The sequence below is a fragment of the Cebidichthys violaceus genome, unplaced genomic scaffold, assembly GCF_023349555.1.
Source record: "Cebidichthys violaceus isolate CVI_PGR_0920_01 unplaced genomic scaffold, fCebVio1.0.p SCAF_13, whole genome shotgun sequence".
Taxonomy (NCBI): Eukaryota; Metazoa; Chordata; class Actinopteri; order Perciformes; family Stichaeidae; genus Cebidichthys; species Cebidichthys violaceus.
In genome coordinates, this window is record NW_027176296.1 from 14,431,465 (window position 1) to 14,449,269 (window position 17,805).

At 43.1% G+C, this 17,805-nt stretch overlaps 1 protein-coding gene across 2 annotated transcripts in view; it reads right to left on the bottom strand.

Moving 5' to 3' along the window:
- Positions 1-17,805, bottom strand: part of lpp (LIM domain containing preferred translocation partner in lipoma) — a 138,796-nt gene that overhangs the window by 58,457 nt on the left and 62,534 nt on the right. For both annotated transcript variants that reach the window (XM_068707847.1, XM_068707848.1), the window contains 2 exons: positions 16,994-17,097; positions 13,505-13,627 (listed from right to left, as the gene is read on the bottom strand). In XM_068707847.1, the coding sequence (XP_068563948.1) occupies positions 13,505-13,627; positions 16,994-17,097 (227 nt within the window). The remainder of the gene's footprint in view (positions 1-13,504; positions 13,628-16,993; positions 17,098-17,805) is intronic.

Sequence of the window (17,805 nt, forward strand, 5' to 3'; positions counted from 1 at the left end):
CTTATTCACGCAGGAGCGTCCGTCGACTCCACCGGCCGCTTCAGCGCTCGTCGCACTACGACCGCGGAAGAATCCCCAGTCAACACCGGGGACGCTCGCTAATCTCCCCTCCACTTCCAGTCATCTCGTCTCCGCACAATAGTCGCATTTAACAATCCGCCAGCCTCAATGCAGACGCTCAATGGAGGGTATCAATTTCCTTCCTCCTAAAATAGTTCAAGATAAGGCACATTAAATATGATTAAACAATGTCTCTGTGGAGCACAGGCGAGACCTCTAGCTGTTTGGAACTATCTCTCCGTTTGCAGATAAAAGTGTGTTCGACACATACTGGGAACTTTTTCGCTCTGCCTATCTTATATCTGCATATCGGCTTTTTTTTTTTTTGCTCCTTCAAGTGATAGTTACATGACAACCCTCGCCTTTCACAAGTGAATATTCACACAGTCTTTCACCCACGCCATACACATTAGAATGCATGTGCCCTGTATCCCATTTGTCTTGAAACAGTGTGACTGGTGTCGTTACTGCTGATTATCATATCAAAGGGCTACACGGAACTGTGGTCACGGTCTGTCTTTTATCTTTTTATCTAATTGAAATGCATTCTTTATAGTAACGAAGCGACTACTCACAATAATATCAATATCAACAGTGTCCCAATTCATCCCTTATTGTGAATATACAGAAACAGCTCCCACGACTACTTCTATCTTTAGCTGCCTTTCCATCCACCTATTTTTATGGGGGGAAAAAAAAAAGTTATAAAAATCTAAAAGTTCCACAATATTTTGTTATGCTTGGCTCAGGTGGAAAAGCTGGTGCATTGATTTAAAAACAATATTGCAAAGGGCAACATTTCTTTGTTTGGTGTGCGTCTGGCCTAACCTGGATGTGACTCGACTGTTTCTTTGGATCCGTTACATTAAAATCTGCAAACGTGAAAATGTTCACAAAAGTACATCCCAGAGTTTACACACGAGAGTCGACTGCAACAGAATGTGAAATCAAACACTATCCGAGGATGAGGGAACAGTTTGGATTCAGGATTACTGGCACCGCTGTGGAGGAGAACTCATGTGGGTTTTGAAGCTGAAATACTATTTTTTTATTTTTTTTATTCTTAAAGGCAACATTTCCAATTCTCCAAGTAGTTTCTCTTGATAATATCACAGCTATAATATTTGTTCTGTGGCTTCTGATGTTTGCACAGTTGATCATTTTTACATGCACCGACTAAAAAGGGATTTTTCCATAGATAAGTATTTCATATTTGCCGATTCTGATTTTGATATTTGATTGTTTAACATATAAATCTATCGGACATTAATTTATATCTTAAGCATACACACATAAACAAAGAAAGAAAGTCAATACGGATCCCTTACTGTATTTTATTTTGAAAAGATCGTGCACATTTTAAAAAAAAAATGAGTTTTTACATGTACTGCACAGAAATGACAGACGCACTTAAAGAACAGGGAGCGATATGAACACGAATGACTCAGCAGTCATATGTACAGAACATGACATGCGCTCTCCGAGACAACCCCAACACGACAAAGTCCAACATCAAGTCCGAGTTCAACAAATTCAGTTATGTAATTCCCACAAAAAAAAAAAAAAAAATTGTAATATTTCTCGAATGATGTAACATCATATAAAAGTAGGGCGTATTACTCACTGATGCAACTAAAAAAAATCTTTTTTCTGGGCTACTGTGTGAAGAAAAAAAGAAAACGAAAAGTCCCCGAGAGTCAGCGATCGTGGCACTTCTGCAGGCTATCTTTACAAAAAAAAAAAAAGAAAAAAAAAAGAAAAGAAGGGAAATGTGTGTTTTGTGGCGCTCACACAGCAAAAACTAATTGTTTCATTCACGTCCTGCAGTACTGCGGGCCAGTCTCTCAGCGCACACCTCCCTGACTCATCCCTGTAATGAGGTTTTTTTGGTTGGTTTTTTTTGCTATGCACTTGTGACCCGTCCTGCTTCGGGAGGAGAAACGCTGCTCGCCCGTTCGCTTACAGTGTGTCGATATCATCAATCCCAGAGACGGGAAACCGAAACTGTTCTCTCAGAGGCTGCGTGTGCGTGTGCGTGTGTGTGTGTGTGTGTGTGTACTGTAAGCTCGCACATTTTATTGGGAAGACGGATAATGTGCCATGACAGCAGTTGATGGTGGGCCTTTTAGCACTGTTACCAGGGACTTTGTGATGTAAAGAGGCAGTTTATATTGACTGTCAGAGCGTCCCTGGCTCAAACTAACTTTGTCATTGGTTCAGCCTGTTAATAAAAGACAAAGGGGTGATACCACGCAGTTTATTTGACTAACAAACATTGACGGAACACGATGAGCGCCCCAAAGGCACGCTCCTCTCTCCACAGTTGGCTGCCCCCGTCAAAAACTCGGAACCTGCTGCCAGATTGACCTTAAGGTCGACGGTTGCCACCGGCGCTGCGCCAACATCTCTGCTCCGCGCAGCGACAAAGCAATCAGGGAGAGAATAGCAGCATGCGAGGCAAACGGGGAGGGGCGGGAAAAAGTTAAACAGCGGCGACACGGAGCCGCAGCGTCGTCTGGACGCAGCGCGCAGAGATAAGCAGCGGCGACGCACAAACACATCGGTGGCATCAGAGCCCCGAAGAGCTAAAATATCCGCGGCGAAAGAAAAGCCGCCTTCGGCTTTGACCTTTTAGAAAGGAATACAAGAAGCCGGTTGACCTGTGACAGCGGCGGAAGCTGGAAACAGTTGAATTCGACATTCCTCAGCCAACTGAACGAGGCCTTCGCTTTAGCATAGCGGTGGCTGAACACTCATTTTCCTCATGACTGACCTTTTTGTGCACTAGAAACCATATGACAAACCAGCGCCGAGAACTAAAAACGAAACGTCTCCCAACATGCACCTTGTCACGCGTGTTCCCAGACGGATGCAAATGTGATCCGCCTCGACAGAAGCTCAAGTCAAAAGTGTCTCAGTGTCGGGACGTCCAAATCGCGTGAAGGTCCTTCCGGACTGTAGCAGGACGGCAACATGCGTCGACATGGAAACAGAACGGCCTCGGTGGATGAGTGGTGTCTTTTTATAGTTTAAGTATAGTGAGATCCTCGAACACCCGTTCAGGATAAGTTACCGTAATCATTCAGCATTATACACTCAGAGCGCTAACTACAGAGAGATGAAGTGAAGCCGTGGTGTTTCAGAAATGAAAGCCCTCATTCACAACCCCATTGACATTTATAATGCAAATAATAATATAGAATGCAATATACGAACGAAAGACGACAACTGAGGTTTTAAAATGGAAGAAAAACGCCAAAAATCCTTTCAATTCCTAAGAAGTGTCTTATGTCTCATGGAAAACACAACTATATCTACAAAGCATTTGCCTCGCACGCATTCGTACACACCAATATATTTCAATATTACGGGCACTCCCTTAAACCCTTCAATAGAAAACCTTCTGGGACCATAGACGGCCTAAAGAGGTGAGTACTGTAAACAATCTGTATTTCCTTGTTGGTGAGCTAAACCTTTAAAGTCATTTATTTAATCTGTTTTTTTAATGAACACCATTTCCCAAAAGCCCGACGTAAGAGGACGTTATGCTAAGCTAAGCTAATCAGCTGGTCATAGCCACATATTTAACCTACAGATATGAGATTGATGTCAATGTCTTCATCTAACTCTTGGAAAGAAATCCAGCGTATTTCCCCAAAACTATTCCTTTAATCCGTTTTATTGACTATTGATTGTTCTTATCTACTGTGCTAGGTGTTCTTATTACCTACATTTGAATACAACTTGGGCTCGTGACTTTGTACATTCAGTATTAATCTATATATTAATATTATTAATATATATGTGCAAAATCGCTTCTGAACCCCTCACATGGAGATACGTGTGCTCCTGAAGACCTGAGTTTGAACTGGAGGAGGCCATCCCTCGAGGTGCCTACGGAGTTCGAGACCCATAAGGGGGGGGGGGGGGGGGGGGGGCAGCAGAGAGGTCACCAACCCTACCTCACTCTCAGGGAGCAGAGGCACCACCAGGGTGGTCCGCTGTCTGCGCTCTCCTCGACCGCTCACCAGACGGCGTTGTCGGCGGGGGGAGGCTCGGGAGCGAGCGGCGAGGGCCTATCATTCTGCCGAGTTGTGACAGCGAGCGCCATCCGCAATGCTCCGCCTGTTGAGAGACGGGAGTGTCACGGCGCGGCTCTGACTGGCGCAGTGTGAAGCGAGGGCCTCCTCGGGGCACTCGTGCGGAAGGATCCATCTCAGCAGCATTTCCAGCGCTTGGCTCCAGCTAAACTGTCAGCAGGCTTCAATAATGCCCGTTTTGTTTTGTGTGGACATGACATCCAATTTCGCAGACTTCCAGCTATTTGACATCGAGTAAAAAAAAACAAAAAAAAACACAAACAGACCAAGGCGTGCGATGCTGCAGCTCGTCTGCTGACGCTTTGGATCGCTTGAATTTCTTTACCGTGAGAAAAGACAACGGAACCGATGGGAACACACGGCGAGATCGTCAACTCATACGCCGATTCAAACCAAAACAAATAGGTTTGGAAGCGCCGGTACTTCTTCAGTTCAGGTCTTTTTCCAGTTTCTGGAGGTGTTTGGTCAAACTGACACACAGTTATGAGACCTGCAGGGACGGAGCTGGACCCATACCCAACCACAGCCACACCTAAGTCAAGTCCACGGTTAGGTTTCAAACACTGGTCACCGAGTGAAGACCTCTAGTCTCAATCGTTACGTTGCAAACCAAACTAGAACTACCGCATCGCAATGGTATGACCCTGCCAAGCAGTCAAGGTGTAGTTTACATCCATGTCTGTCCAAAATATCACCCCTTCATCATTTTAGCCTTTAAGACGTTTGTGTGAAATCATCATCATTAGCATGTGAATTCTTGAGTTACGGCCAAAATCAGTGACCTTTGACCACCATATCAGTTGACCCTTAAGTACAAGTAGATGTTTTTGCAACTTTTGAAGAAATTCGCTGTTCCTGAGATACTACGTTCACGACAAGGGGACAAACGTGAGGTCACAGTGACCTGATCAGTTTATCCTTAAATCCGAGTGGAAGTTTGAGCCAAATATTGAAGAAATTGGCTTAAGGCGTTCCTGAGATATCTGGGTCACGAGAAAGGGAACGGACAGACGGACAACCGTAAAAAAAAAAAAAAAAAAAAAAACACATGCAGGGCTCCAGAGTCCAACGCTCCACACATGAACTGTGAGGCTCCTATGTCTCAGGGTCACGACCCTCTCTTCCTCACGGCCACCGAGGAGCTCAACAGCCTTGTTCACGTCGTTTTCATTTCTAGACAGCATTAACAAATGCGCACTTGAGTCTCCAACATGGACACAAACAAAGAGAGGGCTTGGAGCGCGCTTCGCTGCCCCGACTGTTAATTGAGGTGGAACCGTGACTGTAAGTGAGTCACACATCTCTGGTCCCAGAAGTTGTGGCACTGCCAGAAGGCAGCCTTGTGACAGTTGAGTAGCTCTCCCTCCTCACTTAAGGCGCACCCCCCCTCCCATCCTCCCTAAAACACACACACACACACACACACACACACACACACACACACACACACACACACACACACACACACACACACACACACACACCCATCTTGATGCAGGTTTATCACGGTGGAAAAAGGGTACGGGGCTGAGGCTTTCAATATTTTATTTAGGATGCTGCACATTATCGCTGCGCAGCGATGATTCAGACAGGAGGAGCTTTTTAATTTCAACTCGGATCTCATCACACCGCACTGAATCAGATCACGACGAGGTTTTAATGGAGGTAGTGCATTAGAGTTTAATTGGGACAAAAATGTCACTGCTTAATGCAAAACTAAATTGTTACTTGGTTACTTCATGGGGTCGTACGGTGGATAACTGCCGAGGCGCATCAGCGCTCGTGTGTACTTTTCTCCTGAACACATCCACTGCAACGTTTCGCTGACGATGAAATACCAAAAGACCAAACCAAACTTTTTTTTTTTTCTTTTTTTTTTGGGGGGGGGTCTCTAAATCAGGAACTGCGTGATTTGCGGCCACTGAGACACATTTGACTACGTGTAAAAGGGGAAGACAATAACCTACCGTGCCTGGAAACGCTGTCATTGTGGCTTGCAATCTTTTTGTGTTTTTTGTTTTTTTTTATCATTTGCATATTAGCAGAATATGATTGCTAATTTTAATAAAAACCAGCTACAAACAGGTTGCCAAAACTACCGGTCTCTGTCTGTGAAGGTGGTGAACACAAAACATTCAGATAAGGTACAGTCAACACATCGAGTTGTGATTTAATTCTTCTCTGTTATCATGCAGTGATGGACTTGAGCTGTGGAGTCCACAGTTAGTTTGTCGGTGGCATTAACGACCTGCAGGCCCACACTGAATGCACAAAATCAAACACGCTGGGTTCGATTACTCGAAAGGCGGCGGGGCTCGGCGTGAATTAGAGGTCGGAGCGGTCGCGGCTGCAGTAGCCTCCACCGAAGCGGCGCCGCTGCCCTGGCGCTTTGACGAGCGCACTATTTTGACACTCATCCGGGCCTCCTTGTAAACTCCCCCACAACAGATGTGATGTGCTCAGACAGGCCTACGCTGCATATTAGTGGGGCTGGTTGGGCGCAGATTGCAGCGCAGCACACTTGAAGGGGTTTTAGCATGAGCACGCACTCTTTGTGTTTTGCCTTCCGACCCCAGCGCTCAGACTCAAGAGCCGAGGACAGGAAGCGATGTTGAAATCTTTTAAGAGCGGGATCTTAAGAACGACGCGTGATGACGGGCAGAACATATGTCCAGATCTAAACCAGCCAGACAGTTCACCAGCTGACCGACTAGCTGCTCCTTTCATAGATGAAGTTTTATGTTGAAACGCATAATTCCATATCGTCTTTTTTGAAGTGCTTTACAATACTCAGACAGGAGTTTACAACTCTGGGAATTTATCATGGCAGCAATCGTTTTTACCTCAAAACAGCAGAAATACTCACTTATCGAATGATCTACAAGATATGTGAGCTGTCATGTTTTTGATTGGCAAACGCAGCACCTTGTCAGATGACATCACCTGAGTTTACTTATCGACACTGAATCATTCCCAGAGAAAAGAAGTTCTTAGTCGACGAACAATCTTTTGATTTTGTCGACTAATCGATTGGTTGATTTGACCAACAAATCAGATTTTGATCCAATAGCACCACTGTAAATTGTGTCCTTACCAGAGATGTGTTCATAAGTTCATAAGAAAAAGCATCGAAATAAATACAAAAACAACATTCATTCATTCATTCATTAAGCACAAAAACGTCTGTGTGGCGTGAATAGAAAACAGACTTTATAATTCATGCTTCACAATCGTCACGATATGACGCCCACGGGTGATTCCCGAAGCAGCCCGTCTACTGAGGATGCGCCCAATCAAAACGCAATCCTTTATGCGTTTAATCATCAATGATTATTTTGCTAATATTTGTCAGACATTGAATGACTCTCTCCTCCTCAGCAGGACCTCTCGGCTGATGGTGCACACACACGTTGAAATATAAAAATATTTGAAAAGATTGTGTCGGCCCACCAGGACAGTCTTATTTTTTTTTTGTCTGCCAGTACAAGTACACCCACATACACACGTTTTACCATCTTTCAGCTCTGATACTTCTAGAGTATCACTCATACACTTCCTCCTTTCCTTCACTGCTGTTGGTGTTCTGCTGTGTTCATGAGACTCACTCATGCGACGCGTTTCAAACTCGTTTCCCCGACGCACCTTCAGCTTCAGATAGTTTCCAGTGAAACTCAGCTAGTAATAACCGTCATTTTTACATTCAAATAAATTGCCTGGAGATAAGCACAGACCTACGGGTAAACAATGACAACTTTTACACACGTCTGGTAACATTCATGACAATTTTTGTGCAATTATATTCAAACATTTGGGATGAAAATGTGGTATGAAAAGAAATTAAAGAAACAAAGAGCATTCTCATCACAATCAGGTCCGGCTTCTTTTTTTTTATTTATTTTTTCTGTCGCAGGATGAAGCGAACAAACTGCAACGCAAACTTAGTTAACTGTGTCAAATACCAAATGGCATCTAAGATGGAAAGTGGAGAGAGAACAAATGGGGATTATATAATGATCACATTTCATTACCCACTGTTATGCCACAGAGAATACCAACTAAAGCAAACAAAATTGTTTTGATGTCTGTGAGGCATCAGTGCCGGCTGAACGTTTGCAGGAATGCTACTTGGAATTTTTATGAATGAGCGGCAACGTCCATTGCAATTTTCGTCTGGGAGGCTGGCACACGTGAGGTCCCCTCGCTGATTCCAAATTTAGCGTTGGATGGGGTTGTGGTGGTGGTGGTGGTGGTGGTGATGGTGGTGGTGGGGGGGATTCTTCTCCCAGAGCTTGGAAGGGACCTATTGATTTTTGGAGAGCTGGCTCTGTAATTGCTTTGCGCGCCGGAAAGCTGTAAATCAAGACCGCTCGTTGCTCTTTGCTTATACAAGCGGAAGATTACTGTGCGGCCGTTGTGCCCAAGCTGGATGGTACTTAAAAGCCTGGCCCGCAACACAGTTCAGTGCTGCGTTGTAGAATAAAGCATTGAAAGAGCCCGAGCACGGACTGACGGGAGCAGCTGGGCAGGGGGGGGGGAAAGGTCAACCTGAGTTAATCAGCTAGAATCAGCATCAGCTGAGGAGAAAGTAACAGTGTGTGTGTGTGTGTGTGTGTGTGCATGCGTGTGTGTGTGTGTGTGCATATGCTCGCGCTGCTGAAAAATAAACAATCAAAATGGGAAAAAGTCCATGTGCAAAAAGCTCCCAGAGAGAAGACACGGCGACGGCGCAAGACCGCAGTAACAGGGTTAAGTCAACAAAACGTCCCGATACATAACGCGCCATGATTTATACATGTCATGGCATGTATGTGCACTCTGCTGAGACACAGGTGATGCAGCTCCTCAGCCGTAACTCAAGAAAAAAAAAAAAAGCTTGCAACGGGTCGCGGTGATAAAAATAAAACGCGGGGCGGCTTTGACCCTGACAGGTAAAAAAAGCGCCACGGCGGCCATACATTAGTTAGCGGGACCGTTCGCGAGCACAGAGAGCCCAGCAGGTGCACATCAATTTTTCAAGTCGTGTTGACAAAGGCTTTCAGACTCCTGCTCAGATATATACTGCACGTTTTTTTTTTTTAACCCCAACAAAGGTGTGCACTTATACTATATTTTATTTAGGAAAAAAAAAAAAATGCGTTTCAGCAGCTGGTAGCGGCCGCATTCCTAATAAAAGTGTTTGTACTTCTGTGCCGTCTGAATGTGTGGGCTTCTGTGCATTTTCAGTGTGTACACTTGTTTCTGTGTGTTTACATGAAACACACAGAATAGATGAAACGATCAAATCAGGAACTGATGCTTTCAAAGTGATGCAAACGGTTCTCTAAAGTGTGAAAATGGATGACTTTGTAACACTGACAGCTAGCAGTATATAATATAGAGGAGCAAAGGATCATGCAGTCACGGATCGGATCGGATCACCGATCAGAGTCACGGATCGGATCAAAAATCGGATCAGCACAAAAGAAAATAGGAGAAAATAGAACTTTTAGAGATCCCTGATCACGTTTTTTTTTGCCGCTGACACTAATTGCAGATCATTGATGATCCATATTGGCAGATACAGATTATAGCAGCTGGTCTACAAGGCTTCAGGCTTTTTTGCCACCGTCCCAAAAATGATTTCAACTGCTCTGAAGTCAGTGTGAACGTAAAAAATTCTAAATGTTTTCTTTTTACTTTGTTAAAGTAATTTATAGTGTTTCTTCATAAAGGAACACAATTCAAATGATTAGGAAATAAAAGATTGTATTTTCATAGATTAAAACAAATCTTGTCAGTAGTTTTAATGATGTATTAGAGTTAGTGTAAACAGGTCAGAATTCATCTCTAATATCTATTTATGTTGATGTGAAAACATCTCCTTCAAACAACTGGATTTATCAAAGTTTCTCACCAACACTACATTTTACGAGATTACATGTGAACACACCATGATAACTTTATAATTTAGCTTCGCCCAATACTCCTTTTCATTGAACAGCGCCTGAACGCATCAGAATGTAACTGAACGGAACCTTTGTTCGTTGTCCATTAGCCACTTTACCAGCTCTCCTCCGGTCAATATCAACACCAACACACCGATTAGTTGTTTACAATATAACATTATCAGATCGGCGACTAGAAAAGCATCAATGACTCATATTTTACTGAATATTGGTGGATAACGATGTCAGTAAAACTTTATTTTTTCACGTATCCAACCGTGGTCCGTTACACCACTAATGTAATATAAAGTACACTGTACAGCAAAATATGACAAAAAAAAAGGTGATTTTTTTTAGTTTTTTTCTACTATTAAAGGAATGGTACAACATTTTGGGAAATACACGTCTTCGCTTTCTTGCCACATATTAGATAAGAAGATTGATACCACTCATGACTGTACTCTAAATATGAAGCTACAGCCAGCAGCTAGCCACTAGCTTAGCTTAGCATAAGACTTGTCGTTTGTTTAATCTGGACAAAGTATAAAAACATCAACACATTGTGGTTTTATGGGTAGTTATTAACTATTTCTTGGCTGGCCCATAACACAGTGCATTGTTGTTTCTACACTTCATTAAACAGCCATGATTGAACGTGATAATTAGAGACATGAGAGACTGCAATTTGGTCCTGGACCAATCAAAGCTTGCCGTCTTACACCTGTGATGTCACCGGGTAGGCGGAGCTAGGGGTTGACTTCCAGGAACAAGAATGTTAAACAGTGGTGGTGAGTATTATGCTGTCTGTCTTGTGTTTCACAGGTCCACCTAGCAGCACCGACGGTATTCCTCTTTCGCTTCGCCATTTTGACAGCCGAGCATGGAAGAGCGCTGCAGAATTTTGCATCGCAGAGCAAGACATCAACCGATAAAGTTATGTGGAACGGATGTGTTCAAAGCATACACTATAGTGTACGACAACACAATAACTCCTGTCTAAGGCAGCGCAGACCAGATCCACCACATCGGTTTGTACCTTTCACAATAAAAGCCCTAGAAATATACACATTAAAATTCAATCAGAGCATTTTGCTAAAAGGAAACTCAATAAAACAACTTACAGGAGCTTAGGCTATACAACAATTTACCATAGGCAGACTGCCAATATGTCAATAGGATCCTGGTAGTTGGTCCTCTGCCTGCACGAATCTATTCAAACCTTATTTAAAAAGTGTTGCAATTGTCAAAAAATTTGCAGCGCTGCCGGTATGAATAGTTCTGACGAGAAAGGACCTGAACTTAATAGAGTTCTCTATCAATGGGAAACGTGCACAGACACTTGGGAGCAGCTGGTCCATGCAGACCGTTAACCCAAGAGCACAATGTCTGTATTCTACTACCAAACCGCTCAATGTCAAAACGGCAATTCACCATATTTTATGAGCACATAATGTTATGTTATTACAGAATGGCATTTAACACCAGCATCCGTGAACACACTGGCTTCCCACAACACTAAGCCGTCCAGAAATCACCAGGTCATATTTCACTTACTTGCTTGCAGTGTGTATCATTTCACAGCCGCACGGCTCATTTCTTTGTCGCTATGTTTCCCCCGCGTGGCGCAATCATTTTCACTTTGTGTGTGGTACAGCCATTCTGCTCCCTCTAACCAGGGAGCCAGGAGTCGCTAAACCAAAGGGACAAAAGCAATTGCAACCGACAGTCTTTTGTCTGTCTTTGTCACACTGCACACCCCCCCCCCCCCCAAAAAAAAATACCATGTTTCAAGTGTCTTTTTCCACAAAGGTAACATCTAAAATGCATTTTATAAGTCTGAAAAAAACCCAGTATATTCACAGAGGTGCTAGAAAGTAGTTGGACCAGTTTTATTCTGTTTTCCATCCACATTAAAGTCACTGTCTGACATAATAGGGCAGTGGATGTAAATGTGTGCATCTCGTAGAAGAACACAGACACTCATCTGTAGCTAAATGAACAGCTCGGTCAATAATTGATCACCGTAACCCTGTTTTCAGCCTCACATATGCATCCCTTAATAAATAAATAAAACAGACAACATGTAGACATGGTAAGTACACGGTAAATAACCCACAGAATAAAAACTGGAATACCTTTAAGAACATTTTTGACTAGAATATAGCGCACCGGTGGTGAACGCCACGTCTGTAGCCCTAACAGATAACAACCTTTCAGGTATTACACTATTGCTCGAATATCTCACTTGAGATATGATCTGCGTGGCGTTAAAAGCCCCTCGGAGCACTTCCTACACCAAACACAATTGGTTCGGTTTTTTTATCCGCCTGTCCTACATTTATTGTGTGTCAAACAATTTAGTGAACTGCCCAAGGCTTTGACTTTTTGAAGTTGCTCTTAATACCGTTTAATATCAACTAATGATATAGGTCAAGACTCATTTTTTCATTCGTGCAAAAACATTCCTAAAAGATGCAACATATGGGTCCGTTTCCTGCAGGAGCCTAATTTGATACAGTTTGTCATTAGGTGTCAATCGTGTAAAATGATTCAACCAGTCTGTACTTTTGTACAGTAATGAATTTTAGCTGTGGTCCTTTACTTTAGCGCACTTACTCAAAAGTACCAGTAGAGCACTTTGTCACAAGTAAAACTCCTACAAAACCCTACTTGAAAGTACAACTGGTTTAATCTTAAACAGTGTGATGTCAATTTGAAGGGTTGTTTTTGTTTCGTTATGTAAAATATTAAAGGGGTACTCGGGTCATTTAGTTTTTCACTTTAATGAAAAACGTTGGAGGGCTTGTGAGAGACTATTTTTTTTCCTTTTTCAACAAGGGGTCAAAATCGCAGCAATAGAGGCCAAAATATGCTAACTTTAAGCCCCTAGTATGAGCCACGCCCCCAAAACCCTGCATCCTACATTTCCCATAGTGCAACTTGATAGCATCTTTCATTACACCCTGCCTGCCACATAAACACCTACGTCTTTTAAACTCCACACAGCTCGGTTGTAACGCAGTCTTCCCCTTTTAAGATTTGAAGTAACCCTGATGACGTCACTATGACATCATCAGTTTTTATTATCTTTTATAAAACCTTAAAAAGCTCCCTCCGAAGCCACAAAGGACATTATGTGCAACTGTTTTCACAGATGGACTAGTTCTGGTCATGACCGGTTAATTAAACTGTATGTGCACAATCAGTGGACTGGACCTTTAATGTGAAAAGCAGCCCGGAACTACAGCTGTCCGTTGAATGTAGTGCGGTAAACAGTACTATATTCCCCCACAGACGCGGAGAATGTAACTACTCAAGAAGAAAACCCGACTCAAACTCAGTACTTGAGTAAATGTACATAGCTCCCGACTGTCGGTGTGTATTTGTCGGAGCAGGTGTGGCGTTGTGTCGGCGTCGTACTTGTGCGATGCGTGGCTTGTAGGGCGAGCTGCTCTCCAGGTCGGCCAGGATGCTGGTGAGGGAGTCGATCTCAGCATCCAGACTGGAGCGCCTCTCCTCCAGGGTCTTCTCTGGTCCTCTCATCTGTGAGCAGACAGTGAGCGAAATGACCAACTGTGTGACTTTGCGTAGTTGCAATCACAAGATAATCATCAATGAGGAGTAATTCCACTGCCTCAGAGACATTCTGTTGTACAGTCTAGAGTTCATGCTTCACCTTGACCTGACACACTCCTTTGGAAAGCCACACATCAATAGCAGAGACTTCTCTCTGAGAGAAATGCACCAAGAAGGAAGAAGCAACGCATTGTCTGTTCATAAAGCAGTGCACTATTCACCTCCTGCTTTTCAGCACCCTTGGATTTACAGTATTTCACTCGTCATGCATTATTCATCACAATCTCATCCAGCAGTATTTCCAACAAAAAGGTCAATTTTTTTTTTTTTTTTTTTTAAAGAATTAAAGTCAGATATTTTTCTATTCCATATTTTAAACATGTGCCCTATAAAAGATGATGAGAATTGCTTTGATTTTTATTTGACTGGTTTATTACCAGATGAAGCTTGAAAGCGTCAGAAACAGGATCACTCCAGCAGTCTGAGACCTCGCTGATTTATTCATACTTTTTTTTTTTTTTTTTTCGTTTCACCGCAGAGCAAACACAACTTCAACATATATATATAAAAAAAAAAAAAAAAAAGACAAAAAAAAAAGACAAAATATAATAAAAAAATGTTGCACAAAAATCTGCAGCTAAGTATCTAAAATGATCTGACCGTTAGTGACACCCGGTTTTCTACAAAAATTCCCGGGAATTTCTCCACGGAATGACAGATATATTTTTAGTCCTCTGAACTATGCTGCAACTGCAAGAAGACTTCTTGCAATTGCCTGCGGGGGCTTTTTGAGTTGGCTGGATCAGTGACTGCTTCTTATTCTAATGTTATGTGTTTGGATTACCTGTCACAATCTATTACAGGCAGGGCTTGCCTCCATTTGGAGCAGAGCTGTTGCTGCTTAAAAAACATCTAAGGCTATCATGAGCAGGGAGGGAAAGGGAGGGGGGGGGGGGTAAACAAAGCAAAACACTAATGGCTTGTCTCAAATCAACAAAAGCAGAATAAAAGAAAAGAACTTATTTAACGGGGAATAACGAGGAGGATGAAGGGAAACACTGCGGTCTTTGTGATGCGTTGGAATTCGCCGTGTAGGGCTTCATGATGCGGACGCGATGAGAACTAGCTGCTTCCTCTTAAGAGTCTTCCTCTCTCCTGCTGAAGGATTCGGCATCAGCTCGTCACAATCCGGACCTCTGTCTCGGTCAAGAAGACGAGAAATAGTTCTCCTTTCTTCCGAGGAAGCGCCACTTAAACGTATTCGTTCAGCGTGTGAGATTGGTCTGCCGCGGCACGGAGAAGAAGACACAAAGACATTTTGATTGATATCTATCCCTGCAGTTAAAAGACTTCTGCTCTGGCTACAGGGCACGTAATTAAGATACCAGTGGCGTATTAAGGAATTCAGTTGCACGGCCAGCCAATGTGACAGGAGGAGAAAAGTCAGAGATGAAAAACACTAAAGCACTTTTAAAACTAATTAAGCACTTCATTTCTTTTTACGTCTACTGTCGGTGCTGTTCAGAAGGAGATGGCAGATACAGCAGTGGTAAAAAGGGAAAGACACTAAACTACAGAGCCTGATTATCTCTTATTATCATGTCTACTTCATCACTATAGCAGCTGTGCTGTGAAGACAAAAATGTAAACTTTTCAAAAAAACAGCCTCAATTTCATCATCCAATAGGTTTTTTTTTTTTAAATTGATTATTTACTTCAAAAGACTTGTTCGCTTCTTCTTCCCTGCTTCCAGCGTAAGTGACATGAGACAAAATCCTCCCTTTGTTTTGTGCAAAAATGAATTCAGGAAGTTCAGCTGAAGCTAATGTGAGGCTTCAGCGGTCTGATGGATATCTTCACACATGGAACTTTGTGGTTCCCCGGACTGTTGTGGTGCTGAGCGACAGTAGAGGGGTTGGTATATCAAAATGTAGAAGTAGAAGTTTGCTCTAAAACAGACCAACTTTGGAAGACATTCACTAGATCTGACTTATCTCAGACGGCTGAAGGTGAACCTTTGAGCACAGGAAGAGGACCGTCAGACCTGTGTCAGTGAACATATGAGCACCTGACCAACTCATTCACATTAAAGATCATTAGGTGCACTTTTACTGGACCTGTACTGTACCTGGAAGTAATCCAAGTGAACGCAGACAGTACTTACCTTGAAGTACCTTAAACTTGAAGAACTCTGACAGTGATTACACTTAAGAGAGGATGTGTAGCATATATATATATATATATATATATATATATATATATATATATATATATATATATATATATATATATATATATATATATATATATATATATATATATATATATATATATATATATATATATATATATATGTCAGATCCCACACAGTTAGCTAAACTCACATATGTATACCTAACAGATCTGGTGTTAGAGAAGTGAGACTGGCAGGGCTGTAGTATAAACATTGTCATTGATTTATTTATTTATTTTAAATGATCTGTGGCTTCATAAAATATTCAATGGCAGAAAGGATTTTTGGAGTCACAGATTTCTAATATGTACAGTTTTGTTGACGGCTCGTTTCTAACTGCTCAGCCGATCCTAAACGTGTTCAGAGAAAGCAGGGAATTCAGAAGTGCAACTGTCGCTGGGCTGCACCTTTTAAAATCACTACATAACTATGAGCGGTATTTTACATCGAGGCCATAACACCGCATGAAGACACATAGTGCTGATCCCCAGTCTACAGGTATGTATACAGTTTGTGTGGGAAGAGCAGCGGAATTTGCATAACTTATTTAAATTCACTCCGTCTCTACACAGGAAGCATTCGTTTAGGATAAGAAACATGGTCGGATCAGAAAAAGAGGGGGCTGGAAGAGCGGGGGGGGGGGGCACTGAACGAGGGAATGTGAAGCACTTGGAGGGGTTTTTTTTCAGCACGGGTCAAGTGCTGAGCGTGTCGGTCAGATCGCAGGGGCCAGATATCCCCCGGGAGGGAACAAGCGCCTGTGGGTATTATAACCCGGCTCCACCAATAGGTGTCAGCCTTCTATGCTTCCTGCACTGCAGAAAGCCGGCTCGTGTGTGGGTCCTTCAGTCGGGACGGCTGGCTGGCTCCAGGCAGCATCTGGAGCTGGACGTCTCTGCAGTTGGCTGCTGCTCAAATGGACAGACAGTTGTTGTTGTTGTTGTCTTTATTTTATTTTTTTTGCTGTACTCGGCGCGTGAACTCGGCGCAGAGCTCGGGGCCGTCTTTTGCTTTCCGTGACGACTCTTCGAGAGTTCCTGACAACCGAGATGAAATTGAATGCAATAACATCCACCCCCCCCCCCCCCCCAGCCCCTCACCTGATAATCGCAGGAGTTCATCGGTGGAGGAGACGGGAAGGAACCAGGGGGTGGTGAGAAACCGGTTGACTCTTCGGCAGGTGGCGGAGGAGGGGGGTAGTCCGCTGGGATGGACACACACACACACACACACACACACACACACACACACACACACCAAGAGGAACAAAAACAGCTTATTAAACACTTCCCCTTTTTTCCTACATTTCAAACTGTCACAATTCTAAAAGAGCAGACGTTGCGCCACTGAATTAACACACAAATAACTTATTGATATTTACATTCTCAATAACCGGTGTTAACTGGACGGTGAACGGCTCACATGACGCTCTGCATGGCCAACGCTGTATTACACGGTGAGATAAACTGAGGTTACTGTGCAGACATATCTGAATGGATCTGCTTGAGCTCCTGCATGTGCGACACACTTCCCTGTGTGCGTCCAGCCATTCAAAGAGCCGCGCACATGAAGCTGAAATGTGTGTGTGTGTGTGTGTGTGTGTGTAATGTCGGGTGGAACTGTGTGATACACTGAGCAGCTCTTTGTAAACCTTGCTCCTTTTGTATTTGCGGAAGCTACAACAAATAAAGATCAAGGCTATGAGCCAAAGGTTCAAGTGTCTTTTACAGACGTACTGTCACAAACGCTTAACTTAATACATCAGATTAAAGCTGCTTTATTCAAAATATTTGTATATTAATTGATCAAATGGCTGCGTGATATGAAAGTGTTGGCTCACAGTGAATTATCACCAGACTCTGCGGTTCCTCCTGTTGCCTCTTTCGGCTCTTTGTTTCGGTTTTCACGGTTC